This window comes from Oryzias latipes, chromosome 19, assembly GCF_053564925.1.
Source record: "Oryzias latipes strain Hd-rR chromosome 19, Olatipes_Hd-rR_3.1".
Taxonomy (NCBI): Eukaryota; Metazoa; Chordata; class Actinopteri; order Beloniformes; family Adrianichthyidae; genus Oryzias; species Oryzias latipes.
In genome coordinates this window covers 3,727,575-3,741,937 of record NC_136255.1, presented here as the reverse complement: position 1 = coordinate 3,741,937, position 14,363 = coordinate 3,727,575, and the positions used below count along the sequence as shown (strand labels likewise).

The window sequence follows — 14,363 nt, the reverse complement described above, 5'->3', positions numbered from 1 at the left end:
GTGTGTAAAACTCCCCCTTCAGTCCTGTCTCTCTGCTGCCCCCTGCTGGTCACATGAGTGCATTGCATGCCAATGCAATTTGTCAGTTGGTGTTTTGACTCCATGAGAGGAGTGGTCTTGGGGTTTTCTGTGGTCTAACACACACTGGCCGGTGTGCTTTCCCCTTCTGTCCTCAGTCTGTGAGTCGTGACATGCCCTGGGACAGTTAGGGCAGCTGAGGACGGGTAGGCCTCCTCCCCTCTCCTTTAGGTAAACCAGACTCACCCACTGGTGGATTTCCTCCTTTAAAGTCACATCTGTACATAATGTTGTTCCTGGCTCTTGTCCACACCCTCCAAAGCAGTGAAATGCAGGATAAAGTGTGTGGGTGGTTGAACTCTTCCTTATCAGCATGTCTCTGCTTCAGGACGGCTTGGGGGGGTGGATGTGGAGTCAGCTGATCAGGAGGGTGCCTCCTTTTGGGTTATGAGGTGCTTACTGACTAACTGATGGTTTCCCCCCCCCCCTCAGAGTCTGAAGGAAGGGCTGACGGCGGAGCAGAGGCTTCACCTGTTCGACAACAAAGACACTAAGGAGTTCTGATCCGGTGCACGGCGTTTGCTGCATGCTTACATTCCCACTGTGTTTCAGTTCTGTATTTAGTAAAGCCACACACTGGTCACCAAACGCAGCTCATGTTATGGAGGAACATGGCAAGTGTCAGTTTCATGCTAGAGTTTGCATTCCATTCACTTCAATTAACTGTGACTTTCTTTGATCTTACTGTAAATAGTTTTTAACGTGGGCGTCGGCCTCGCATACACTAAAACTGACTGTGTAAGCTACTGTTTTAACCATCCTAACTGTTGTTGGCCAAAGACACCAGCCGGATGTTCTGTGGCGCAGACGAAGTAACCGTTGAGTATCTGACCCATAGGAAGTAGTCTGTAGCGCTAATGCTAATCCCAAACACAAAGTGCTCATTATCAAAGCAAAAACCTCTGCTTTTGTGGCTTCACACGACTCGGACGAGAAGAAGCGTTGGGAAGGCGACCGCCACATGCTTTTGAGCAAAGCTCGCCGACATCACGTCAATGAAAGGTTGTCGGCTTTTACTTCTCTGCCGTCGTGGCTCCAGCTGGAACGGACTTGTTTTTGTCGTTTGGTTCAGTGCAGTCCCTTTGTATTTATTTAAAGGTTGGGGTTTTCTTTAACCTTCCCAGTCCTCTGTACTCTTGTTTTTGTAAATATGAAGCAGATATACACCAACTGGTTTATTAGCAATAAATATTTTTGCACCCTTGTTCAGACTGGATCATGTTGCTTTATTTTACTTGAATGTTTCAGTGGATTCATTTCTAAAAAACCTTTTTCTTAAGAATTGAATTCATCAGGGCTCCACAGTGGATTGGGATCTATGTTGGGGAACTGTCTTGACCCACAGCCAGAAGGGTCCGGTTCAAGTCCTGGCTGGGGACCTGAAATCCACCAAAAACATGCTTCATAGGTTCATTGGTCACTCTAAATTCACCCTAGGTGTGAGTGTGCATAGGTGTGTGATTGTGGCCCTGCGACAGACTGGCAACCTGTCCAGGATGTCCCCGCCCACGAATGACTGGGATAGGCTCCAGCAGCTCTGTGACCCTGAAAGGGACAAAACGGTTTAGAAGACGAATGAATTTACCAGATTTCTCTGAGCTGACATGATGAGAAAATTTCTCCTCTTGTGAGATGAATAAAGTTCAGCTCAAGCATAAAAGGTATGAATAACCAAACTGTCTTTTTTTTATACTGCAGTCATTAAATCTACAAGTCAGTGGCAGAACCGTTTTCATGCTCATGCCTCAACTTTATTTATATAGCACTTTTCCTATAAGATAGCACAAAGTACTTCACTTTAAAACAAAAATGAAAAAGTGATATAAAAACAAGCACGAAAACCAAAATTCTGCCCCCTACGCTGACCTACACACAACCCCCCACCCCATTCACACCTACCACCCCCTAACTGATGGGGATAGACGATGGGAAATAGGCTAAGCACGAAAACGGGCGGGGACCGGACTCGCCATGGGCGGGACCCAGCATCACCACAGGCGGGGACCAGACTTCCCACAGGAGGGGACCTGCCTCACTACATGCGGGGACCAGACTGACCACAGCTAAGCGGTGATCCAGGTCCCGATTTAGAGTTACAGCGACTGAACTGCATAAAAATGAAAATAACCATAATTACTAAAAGAAAGAAATATTTAACCATAAAATGTGAAATAAGAAATATTATAATTACTAATAGTTCTGTGTAAATTCATAAAACAAGATGAAATGGATGCATACAAATTCAAAAAATAAGTAACTCATCTAACCTGGCTAAAAACCAGGCGGGTTAGGTGCTTCTTGAGTCTTTTTTCTTAAAAACATTAATGCTCTCTGTGGTCCTCTGGCAGACTGTTCCAACAAACCAAGCCATGGTGCTGAAAAGCTGCCTCTCTGTAGATTTTGTTTTTTAAAGCTGGAACGGTTGATAGACCAGAGCCAGAGGATCTCAGGGTCTGTGAGGGTTTGACTTAAAGATCTGATAAATAAGAAGACGCAAGACCGTTGAGACATTTAAAAACCTGTAAAAGTATCTTAAAATCAATCCTGAAGCATATGGGGAGCTAATGCAGGGGTTTTAAAATTGGGGTGATGTGAGCCCGCCTCCTGGTCTTGGTGAGACATAGTGAAGCAGAGTTCTGGAGAAACTGAAGGTTCTTAATGTTGGTTTTTGAAAGACCAGCAAGCAGGGCGTTACAATAATCAATTCTACTGATGATGAGAGTATGTATTAGCATCTCCATGTTAGTAAGAGAGAGAAGGGGGCGGACCCTAGCCTGACTTCTAACAGTTTTAATCACATTTTAAATGAGAGGTAAAGTTAGCTTAGAGCCGAAAATAACGTCCAGGTATCTGTTTCTGAATGGCTTAATGAAAATCTCTCTCTTCTCTCTCTTTGCTTCAGGACTGGTGACTAAAATTTCAGTATTTCACATCTAAAATACAGTTAAAAAGTGCTTCTATTGGCCTTGTGTCATCAGGAGACATAGCTATGTACAGCTGGGTATCATCAGCATAGCTATGAAAGCTGATGCTGTGGCTCCTGATGAAATTCCCCAGAGGAAGCATGTAAATGTTAAAAAGCAAGGGGCCAAGGATGGAACCTTGAGGCACACCACAATTAATTTCATGGACCCCAGAAAAGTGTGTGACCATGCTTACCACATGAGATACGATTTGAACCACTTGAGAACAGTCCCTGAAAGGCCAACACTTTTAAGTCTGTTCACGAGGATCAGGTGATCAACAGTATCAAAAGCTGCACTTAGATCTAGTAGAACTAGTACTATAGAGATCTGACCTGAATCCAAGGCACACCTGACATCATTAATCACAAGGCTGTCCTGGAACTGTGGTTCGTTCTAAAGCCAGACTGGTTTATCTTAAAGACGAAACTCATTCAGCTGAATAAAAACAAGTTTTTCTAAAACGTTGCTTAAAAGTGGAAAGTTGGGCACATGTCTGTAGTTATTAAAAACTGAAGGGTCTAAATTAGTTTTCTTTAGTAACGCGTTCACCACTGCAGTTTTAAAGGCAGCAGGAATAATGGAGAGGAGTTCATTATATTTAAAGTCTCACTCTCAAAAGACCCGTAAAATGATTTAAAAAGTGATTTGAGAATTGAATCTAAAAAAAAAAACAGGTCGTTGGATTAACCTGGGAGAAAACTTGACCAAATGTTGCAGCTTCAACCAGGCCAAAACTGTCCAGTGCTTCATCAGGTAAGATCAAACCATCGTTCCCAATAAAAAGGCTTTTCTCTTCATTTATGATGTTAGATCTGAATGGATTTTGCTCCTGAAGTGGTCAGTAAAGTCCTCACACAATGAGGCGGAGGCTGGCATTGTGTGTTTTTGTTCACATTTGAGTGAAAACTTTTCACTTCTTTCTTGCAAACAAAAATGTACATGAACAAAAGGATTCTGAGTCTGCAGCTTTCTTTTCTTGTCAAGTAACGTTTAATAGACCTGTTTAACAGATGAAGTTACTTCAAAAGAAAATTCAAATGAGCTTTAACTAAAATGTACTGTTTCCATGCTTTAAGGACCCATATTTGACCTCGATTTATTTTCTTCCCCCATGCTGTTGAGTTTCCGCTTTCATGTGTTTTTCAGTCGAACAGTCATTCAGAATGGATTTTACTTTGAAAGGAAAACCCGGAAGTAAACGGTGTTCAAAGCAGCAGCTTGACGTCAGAGCAGTTGTGTTCCAGGAAAGTGAGCAGAACTCCACCGGTGTGAAATGTGTCCTACGTTTTACGGGAAGCCGTCCCCGTGACGGTGCGGACCGGGACGCACGCCGGCCAGAATGAACCGGAAGTTCTGAAGCCTTCCTTTGTGTCTCCCGTCCCGGTGAGTGGCGCTCAGCGGGGCAGAGCGTCCCCCAGTACCGTCTTTGTTTCATTCCAGCCGGGCCTTGCCGATGCGTTCCGTTCCGAGTAAAAACGTGATGCGGAACTCCGTCTAGTGTAACGCGCGTTACTCTCGCCGCTTCAGAACCGGACAAAGTTCGTCTTTGGCTCCCGGAATCGTTATGACACCGTACTAGATCCGGAATGGACGAGGCAGAAGAACGTTGTGCTTTTCGGTGTTTTTGTTCGCCGTTGTTGCTTAATAACGTGATTGTTGTGCTTCTGCCAAATCATGCCTCATTTAACTGTAAAAGTTAGCTTTATGTCGGGATAAAGTCACTTTCTGAACTGAAACGTTTAGCCGAATCAATGCGCGGTGATTTGTCCGCATAGAAAGACATTAGAGTCCGTCATTTAGAGCCTTAAATGCGACTTTTAACGCGTTTTCTTAAAGTTCTGAACAAACGAAGCGGGGTTCGGTGTTAGCTTGAACCCACTGGACTAGCATGCTAATAGCAGGTTCGTTAAAGCTAACTTTGTCAGCGTGGATCAAAAAGTTATGTGCTTTAATTTTATCTATTTTCATAAATCTTCCCTTTAAGACCTTCTTAAAGTCGACTTACATTGGGGACAAAATCCTTTTTTATCGGTTTATCGATGGTCAAGTCCGCGTCAGCTGCCTAAGTCAGCGCTATGAATGCTGGGATTGAAGTTTAATCAAACCGCCGCTTTGATTTAATTGAGCACAAAAATATGAAAACACGAGAGAGAGAAGATGAACTCCGCTAAGAAAGTTTTCGACGCGACCGTAAGTGTGACGGGACCGTGATCCTGAGTGGGTTGGTCGGTGGGTTTGCCTGTCGAAGGTCATGTCTGTTAACGGGAACCACGTTAGATGACGTCCAGGTACGTGTGGGCGGAGCTCCATCCGGAGCCGAGGACGCTCCACCTCATTTATCTTTTCATTCCTCCTTTTTCTCGTCAAGATGACGGCGCTCCCCCCACCCCCCAGAGCTGAGCCTTCAGAGACCTCCTCCAGGATGTGGGAGCCCAGAGGAGCGGGCCGTCCTGACCTGGACCCCGGTGAACGCTCAGGTGACTGCGTGGGCAGCAGAACCGCGTTGGTGGACGGTGGCACGGCTGGAAAAGACCACGGCTTTGCTGCAGTTCTTTGCTTCTAGGGCGCCGTTCATTTCTATAAATGAGTCTCATTCTTTTTTTTCCCAGTGATGGATCAGCCATCTGGGTGCCTAGCTGAGGTACAGCTTCAGGATGTGTCCCCCTCTGACACCCCCCCTGGGATCAACCTGACCGGGAAGGGGGAGGAGAACCCCCTTGGCTCCACCGCTCTGGATGCTCTGCAGCTGGTCAGGGGCTCCAGTTGGTACCCAAACACCAGCGGTCCCGGATCGCCGTTCTCAGACAGCAGCTCTTCAGAACCTGCCATTCAATCAAGAGATCAGAGCCAACCAGACGAAGCCTTCTCCCAGACCACAGTCACCCTCTCCTACATGAGCAGGTCTCATGTGTTCTCCAGGAGCGACTCCACGTCTCAGCATTCACCTTTGTACAGCATCCCGCCTGTCGGCAAGCTCTCCCGTGACCCTCGCTGTGGCTCTGAAAGTCACCTCAGGATCACCGATTGTTCTCAGGAGCAGGTTGAAGAGCCTGGTGACCTTCCAGCACAGAAAGAAGGCGTGTTGCCTCAGGTTCCAGCGGAACACGTGTGCAGGGCAGGGGGACGCGTGACGCAGCGCTGTCTTCAGCTCAATGGTGATGGATTTGCAAAGAAGTCTGTAGCAGATGTGGAGAAGCAGCACTGCCACCTTCTGAAGGACAGCAGGAGTCTGGAGAACGGAGAGCCTGGCGGCAGGTTGCTCTCTGAAGGACAGTCCTCTCCGGAGACTCTGACCTCCGTCATAGCAGAGAGGGAGGAGACCGGCGGCTGTGAGGCGCCCCTCTTTTCTGTGGTTGTGTCAGAGATCACCGATGCTCAGAACTCGTGCAGAGACTTTAGGAGTCCTTTGGAAGACCCCATTTCCCCGTCCTCTACCTCACTGGATGGAGTGGAGGACGTATTTGTCCTCCCTCAGGCCTCCCGTTCACCCAGTTCTGACAGTTCCCACCTAGAGAATGCTAAGGGGGGGGCGTGTGATGCCTGGAGCGCCGGCATCAGTGACGCCACCACGGGGCTGGACTCGAGTGACAATGATCAGCCAGCACACAGACCGGAACCTGATTTTAGAGTCAGGAACTCTGAAAACCACCAGGATCCTGTCGTCCCACACGCTTTTGAACAGGAACCCCCAGCGCCCGCCGGGGCGGGGGTGCAGCTGGAGACAAGGATCATGAGCAGAAGCTCACCTCCATCCAACATATCAGGATGCACTCTCAGCACTCAGGACAACAGCGCCCCCTGCTCCGCTTCACACCGTTCAGCCGTAAGTCGTCCCGAATTCAACCCCATCCCCGAAAGAGAGAGCACCTCCACCCTGAAACGGACGAACAAGGGCAGATCCACTAATGGTGACTCTACCTCTGACTCTGAACTCCAGACAAAAGCCCGGAAGCATCCTCAGGTGAAGAAAGCCATCGTCCCCCTACGGCCCCGTACCGTCCGGTCCAGGAGGAAACCGTCCTCGCTATCCGGCCTCGAGGCTGCTGCCCACAGGACCGTCGCAGGAGCCCCCCAACCGCCTTCCCAGGCTGGGGTCCCAGCGGAAATCACTGTGCCGAGTCTTTCCTCACCACCACTTCAGTCAGAGTCTCCAAAGAACCAAGACAAAACCAAAAGCAGGGAGCCCCCCGCCCCTGGCAAGGCAAAAGGGGCCCGCACTCCAAAACGGAGGCGAAGGAAAGCAAAACCAAGCAATCCCTCCTCCATGTTTGCCCCCAAGGAGCCTGAGATCAAGCTGAGGTACGTCAGCTTCAAAGAGGAGAAGAAGGAGTCAAAGGTGGACTTTTTCTCTCCCTTCATCCGAGTGGAGCGAAATCCGTCGCCGCCGCCGCTCTGCTCAGTCATCAACTACCCAGAGGAGGTGCAGGCGCAGCAGAAGCTGCAGCCCAACAGCCGCAGCTTCGTCTCTGCGGTCGTACCCAGCACTTCCTGTCTTTACATGGGTCGGCCGTCCAACCACAGCCAGCACCGGCGAGCCTTCATCTGCTGCCTGTGTGGACAGCCGGCCAACGCCATGGACCTGGGAGACCTGCACGGACCGTATTACCCGGAAGGGCTCAGACCAAGTACCAAAACAGCCGCCAGCACCTCAGCTGTCAAGGAGGAAGAGGAGGACTTCAGTGAATCAGACTCCTCCTCGTTCAGCAGGAGGAAGTCTGTGGCTCCACACACAGCCTGGTCTGTCAGGAACCAGCTAAGGCAGAACATGGAGAGCCGCCGGCGGGTTGGCGGTGCCACCAACAGCCCTGCAGCTAAGCAGGCCATATTAGTGGCTGGTTCTTCCGAATCGCAGGACTGGTTCAGCCCCCCCATCGTGCCCCAGGAGCCTTGTGAATACTGGCTCCACGAGGACTGCAGCGTCTGGTCCGCCGGCGTGTTCCTGGTCAAAGGCAGAGTCTACGGGCTGGAGGAGGCCGTCAAAGCTGCCCATGAGACGGTAAATCCTGTTTGGACACTGCAGATCACCTGCAGCAAAGGCGGAGAGGTGTTGGTTCCTACTGAGCCCAAGAACTGACAGGAAAAATAATAAATAGTCCGTTCACACAAAAAAATATTACGTTCCCTCGAAATAATAATTCACGTGATGAGTCGTTCATGAACACGGATGTTAGCGATACGTGGATTTACAGCAGAGACCTTCACTTTTCTGTCTGTGTGTCTCATTACGTTGCATGGAAGACACAGAAGATGTTTAGAGATCAAATGTATTTTTTTCAAAAAGCTCAAAAGTATCGGTAATCACGTCTCCATGTCTGCGTTTATTCACATCCCGGTACGGTCTCCGTCCTGCGGCTACGTCCGTCCGTGTCTCTGTGACCCACATTCATTCAAGAGGGGAAAAATAAAAACAAGAATGATCGATCTATTATTGTCTCGATGAAAATAAGAAAAATATCATAAGATTTAGGATGCCCAAGCGTCCTGCTTCCCCATACCGCAGCGATTCTCCGGACATAGCTCCACCGCAGAGCTCTTTTATTGGTCATTCTGGCATTTGGCCAGCTGTGGTATGGGATGTTGCAGCTTAGGGTCGAATTGGAATAATAATATTCAGGACTTGTCTTTTATTAACATATTCTTTAGCAGTCACTGAACATCCGAAGGCTACATGCTACGAATCCCATCATGCATCTCGACCAATCACCGTAACCCTGTAACTGTGGTGCATTCAAAGACGACAGGATAAATGTATATCAGAAAATTATTCCGTTCGCACGCATTAATTATTCTGTGGGAACGGAATATTATTTTGTGGGAACGCTTTATTTATTTATTTTACCCATGTCAGATCCCGGGCTCCGTAGATTCCCGCCTCAGGTGTTGGCGGATGTTCACTCGTTTGAACAAATGCTAAACCAGTTAACCTGGTGGTTTTAGCGACCCCATTTGACCCCATTTGACCTCTGGATGTCATGCCGAGGATAGTCGTAGCCTAGCTGCTTAGGGTAGTTCTGTCCCGATTTGAAGCAGGTAATGCTGGCCCAATCAGAACTTGACCGGTGGGAGTTCTGTGGTCCATGTACCACATTGTGAACAACGCCGATCTGATGCAAACGTGTCTTTACGGACGAGCAGAACCCGTGGAGCTGAGCGGTACTGGCAGCGGTTCAGGGAAAGTCCAGCTGACCACAGAAGCTGAGCAGGATGTCCGTGTTTGTCAGACATGTCCTCTTCTTTTAGGTGTGTTCAGGGTGTCAGCGTTCCGGTGCGACTCTGGGCTGCGTCTTCAAAGGCTGTCCCAACAAGTACCACTACAGGTGTGCTCTGGAGTCAGGTGAGGGCTCCCGCTCGTGGCTGTGGCTCCTCCCATTATTCCTGAATTTGGTGAAGATGGCGCATGAGTCTGAACCGCCGCAGACACGCTGCTCTGTCGCTGCTGGAGCTTCCTCCATGCAGGAGTCGGCGGTTCGAACCCCACACACTAACTGTTCCCTTCCTGTTCCGACAGGGTGTGCGCTCATCGAAGAAAACTTCTCCATGAAGTGTAAAAAGCACAAGGTAAGGAGGCGTGAGCGCGCGGCAGCAGCTCGGCCAACGCTCTAACCTCCAGTTTTCTCTTCTGTGGACAGAACAAGACGCTCAAAGCTCCTCAGTGGGGCAGGAGGTGACGCCAGTGGGGTAAGATGCTCCAGGACGGGGCATTGTCTTATTGTGAAAGAGCTAAAGCTCATGTCATTACTTTGTAATGGAACCCTGGGTTCAATGGCAGAGGTCAAAGGTCAATCAATATTCATTCACCAAATTTTCACTCAAAACCCCTTTTCTGTTGGGGCGGCCGTGGTGCAGCGGTCGACCTCTGATCAGAAGATGGTAGATTCGATCCCCCGCCCATGTGTCAAAGTGTCCTTGGGAAAGATACTGAACCCCCCCACCCTCTCAGGTGGAAGGTTTGCGCCAGTGTTCGGCATCAGTTTGTGACCTTAAAGCGCTTTGGGCCTTCCGGAAGTAGAAAAGCGCCGTACAAGTACTAGTACTAGTACACACTGTTTACTATTTTCCCTTCCATAGAGAGTTTTACATAAGTAGTACATGAAAGTGAACGTTCATGACTAAAATGGAAAACCTTCCAGACCAACAGGAAAACTGCCTGATATACAGAAATGACTTTATAAAGTTGGAAGGAATCTAAACTCTACTGTTTGTATTTGCAGGCTTGCTTAACGCAGCTTTGTGGGGCGTTCTCCTGTAACCATGGCAACAGCACGCCGTGTTTTCCTGACTGACAACCATCACCCACAGACCTTAAGAGGAGGCTGACGCCAAAGGCGTCTGCCAGCTCTCCGCTGCAGCACCGTTGGATTCCTCGTCTGCTTATTTATATGAAATCATTTTTTTAGTCAGAAATTACAATCAGATGTTTAATTTTGTAAAGATTTTCTAATTGATTCTATTCAGTTAATTTATTCTGGAGTTTATTTGCTTCTTGGGCTGTTGACAAAGAGTTTAAGGATGGTGTGAGAGTGAAGGTGTGTTTAGGAGTTCCTCTTTTGTTTCCAACCATAACCCCTTTGGGGTCGTCTGTTTTATCCCAAATATCAAATTCACGCGAGTTTCCTGCTGGAAGTGCTTTCGAATGTGTCAGACCACCTTAAGAGGCTGGTCAGACCGCCTTAAGAGGCTGGTCAGACCGCCTTAAGAGGCTGGTCAGACCACCTTAGGAGGCTGGTCAGACCGCCTTAACAGACTGGTCAGACCGCCTTAAGAGGCTGGTCAGACCGCCTTAGGAGGCTGGTCAGACCGCCTTAGGAGGCTGGTCAGACCGCCTTAACAGACTGGTCAGACCACCTTAAGAGGCTGGTCAGACCGCCTTAAGTGGCTGGTCAGACCGCCTTAACAGACTGGTCAGACCACCTTAAGAGGCTGGTCAGACCGCCTTAACAGACTGGTCAGACCGCCTTAACAGACTGGTCAGACCACCTTAAGAGGCTGGTCAGACCGCCTTAAGTGGCTGGTCAGACCGCCTTAGGAGGCTGGTCAGACCGCCTTAAGAGGCTGGTCAGACCGCCTTAGGAGGCTGGTCAGACCGCCTTAACAGACTGGTCAGACCACCTTAAGAGGCTGGTCAGACCGCCTTAACAGACTGGTCAGACCACCTTAAGAGGCTGGTCAGACCGCCTTAACAGACTGGTCAGACCACCTTAAGAGGCTGGTCAGACCGCCTTAAGTGGCTGGTCAGACCGCCTTAGGAGGCTGGTCAGACCGCCTTAAGAGGCTGGTCAGACCGCCTTAAGAGGCTGGTCAGACCGCCTTAGGAGGCTGGTCAGACCGCCTTAGGAGGCTGGTCAGACCACCTTAAGAGGCTGGTCAGACCGCCTTAAGTGGCTGGTCAGACCGCCTTAACAGACTGGTCAGACCACCTTAAGAGGCTGGTCAGACCGCCTTAACAGACTGGTCAGACCACCTTAAGAGGCTGGTCAGACCACCTTAAGAGGCTGGTCAGACCACCTTAAGAGGCTGGTCAGACCGCCTTAAGTGGCTGGTCAGACCGCCTTAGGAGGCTGGTCAGACCACCTTAAGAGGCTGGTCAGACCGCCTTAACAGACTGGTCAGACCACCTTAAGAGGCTGGTCAGACCGCCTTAAGTGGCTGGTCAGACCGCCTTAGGAGGCTGGTCAGACCGCCTTAACAGACTGGTCAGACCGCCTTAAGAGGCTGGTCAGACCGCCTTAGGAGGCTGGTCAGACCGCCTTAACAGACTGGTCAGACCGCCTTAAGAGGCTGGTCAGACCGCCTTAAGTGGCTGATCAGACCGCCTTAAGAGGCTGGTCAGACCGCCTTAAGAGGCTGGTCAGACCGCCTTAAGAGACTTCTTGCGGCTCCAGCTTCAGGCCGAGCAGGTGACCGTGTTGTGTTCAGATGTCGGTGAGTTACTGTGAGGCCTTCAGGTGTTGGTTGTTCTGGTTTTGTCTGCGTTGGGTTTGGACCTGGACTCTCACAGGAACAGCAGCTGGATGGATGAGCGTTCCTGATGGCGTCCTCGTGACTGACGACTGTTGCTCTTCCCCACGCCGCACGCACTTACAGGCTCGTCAGCTTCGGGGACCCTGCTCTGTGTTTGGGTTGTTCCGAGGGCGGTGTTGGGACTAGCAGCGAGGCCCAGGGTCAGCGTGACCCAGGGGTCAGCATGTCCCAGGGTCAGCGAGGCCCAGGGGTCGGGGAGCTGAGGCCTCGCCGTTTGTGGTGTTGGTGCCATCCCTGTGCGACATGTTGACCTACGATTGTGTTTGTTTTGCGTCTTCATCACATGTTGTGTGTTCATCTCAGGACGGGTGTTTTCATGCTGCAGCTTTTTCCTTCTTGTCGACATTCCAGCCTTTTCCCGCCGTCTGCGGACAGGAAGTGCCGCCTCCTCGTCTGTAGCGTCTTTCACCTCTTTGAGGTTTTGTAAATTAAACTGTTTTTGCTGTTTGGTTTCAGATCTGCTCTTTTTGCGTCTTTGTTTTTTTCCACATGAATCTCCAAAAAGCGACATAAAGTGGTGTTTTGGGTTGAATCTGCTTTTTCATCAGAACCGTTCTGGAGTCCTGCGGTTCTGTCCAATCCGTCCCTCTGGATATTGGACTGAAACATTCAGGACACACCCTGCGTGTGCGGCGGCGCGTGTTCACACTGACCGAACCGCTGTTCATGTCAACCCCCCCATGTTTACATGAATTCATTTATCATTAGGAATAAATGGACGTTTCATTTGACTTTTTCTTTTCAAAGTTTTTTTTCATTTTGTGAATAATTCTCCCACCAAAGCTCTTCGTTTAGCATCATGTTTGTGTTTTCACGCGTTATTTGAAGTTTTTTGAAACGGTCATGAATCTGTTTTACAGCTTTGGACGTCTCTTTTACCGCTCAGTTCAAATCTTTTCCTTTTATTAGAAACATTGAAGTTTTTTCAGTCCGATGTGAAAACAGGAAACTGTCTTTCATTAAAACTGAATCCTGGAAGGTTTAGAATCCATTAAAGGAAACAGAAAACTCGCTTTCCTGTTCAGCAGAATGATTGACAGCTACAGGAAGACCATTGTTTGGACAACGGCACTGAAGCCACGGACCAAACGTGTCACCTAACCAACGTGAAACGACGTGTGAGGCAGAGGGCGCCGGATGCTGACGACCTTGTTCAAAAACCCTCCAGCAGCTGCAGAATCCAGAGGCTTCCATTCTTGAACTTTTTCTGTCTGCCGTCGTTCTTTAAGGAGCCAACAGGCCGTCGCTGAGCGACCTACAGGTGACCCGGTTCTCCTGACACCAGTCCTGCTCAGCCCCAACTTGGACCTGTGACGGCAAACGTACCGGGCTGCAGTCGCCGCTGGCTCATGGGAGAAGGGGGGGCATAAACAGAGATGGGGGAGCAGAACTACTGCTGGGTTTGTGTTTCTGGGCTTTTTTGCAGTCACATGTCATGATGGAAACCCGTGTTGCTTCTCAGACTTACTGGCTGGGTCCCAAACTTACTGGCTGTGTATCAGACTTACAGATTACTTCTCAGACTTACAGGCTGCTTTTCAGACTTACAGGCTGTTTCTAAGACTTACAGGCTGCGTTTCAAACTTACTGGCTGCATCTCAGACTTACAGGCTGCGTCTCAGAATTACAGGCTGCCTCTCAGACTTACAGGCTGCATCTCAGACTTACTGGCTGCGTCTCAGACTTGCAGGCTGTGTTTCAAACTTACTGGCTGTGTATCAGACTTACAGATTACTTCTCAGACTTACAGTCTGCATCTCAGACTTACAGGCTGCTTCTCAGATTTGCAGGCTGCTTTCAGACTTACAGGCTGTTTCTAAGACTTAAAGGCTGCATCCCAAACTTACTGGCTGTGTCTCAGATTTACAGGCTGCCTCTCAGATTTACAGGCTGCTTCTCAGACTTACAGGCTGCTTTTCAAGCATGTAGTTGTGTCAGGAGAACAGCCAGCAGCACAGATGGTCTGTACCAAGACGGTCTATTGTTCAGAGTCAGGAGGTTGACGGTGAGGTCACAGATCGTCATGAGTTAGCGTCTGTATAACCCTCCACAGATTTTCCAGCTCTTCAGAGCGGCAGGACATGCAGAATGCAAAGACTCTTCTGCTAGTATCTCCATCCGTGCTGCAGCAGGAGACGCCCAGCAGAGATTTGAGATCCTGCAGCTTCATGTCTGGAAAGCAAAAGGAGGCCAAAGGCTTCCCTACATCTGGAGCGGGATCCATTATTCTGCTTCAACACTCAGGCCCAACGAACGGCCTTTTAGAGACCAATGGAAATGAGAAACAAGCCCAGACTC

At 49.3% G+C, this 14,363-nt stretch overlaps 2 protein-coding genes across 4 annotated transcripts in view; both read left to right on the top strand.

Moving 5' to 3' along the window:
- mpripb (myosin phosphatase Rho interacting protein b) overlaps positions 1-1,282 on the top strand; it is a 51,920-nt gene extending 50,638 nt beyond the window's left edge. The window contains exons 24-25 of one of the 2 annotated variants that reach the window (XM_011488496.4): positions 177-249; positions 511-1,282. In XM_011488496.4, the coding sequence (XP_011486798.1) occupies positions 177-209 (33 nt within the window). In that variant the 3' untranslated portion in view covers positions 210-249; positions 511-1,282. The remainder of the gene's footprint in view (positions 1-176; positions 250-510) is intronic. The other variant, XM_011488495.4, reaches the window with a different exon arrangement.
- A 2,955-nt stretch (positions 1,283-4,237) lies between these two features.
- On the top strand, positions 4,238-10,503 carry si:dkey-94l16.4 (uncharacterized). Of its 2 annotated transcripts, none has more exons than XM_020712039.3 (7): positions 4,238-4,427; positions 5,413-5,521; positions 5,654-8,040; positions 9,285-9,378; positions 9,553-9,602; positions 9,674-9,722; positions 10,256-10,503. In XM_020712039.3, exons 2-6 carry the CDS (start codon positions 5,413-5,415, stop codon positions 9,710-9,712), a joined length of 2,679 nt encoding a protein of 892 aa, XP_020567698.1. In that variant the 5' UTR covers positions 4,238-4,427; the 3' UTR covers positions 9,713-9,722; positions 10,256-10,503. The 2 variants fall into 2 exon arrangements, with proteins under 2 accessions (XP_020567698.1, XP_011486801.1); XM_011488499.4 differs by lacking the exon at positions 4,238-4,427 and adding an exon at positions 4,487-5,332.
- The last annotated feature ends 3,860 nt before the right edge of the window (positions 10,504-14,363 follow it).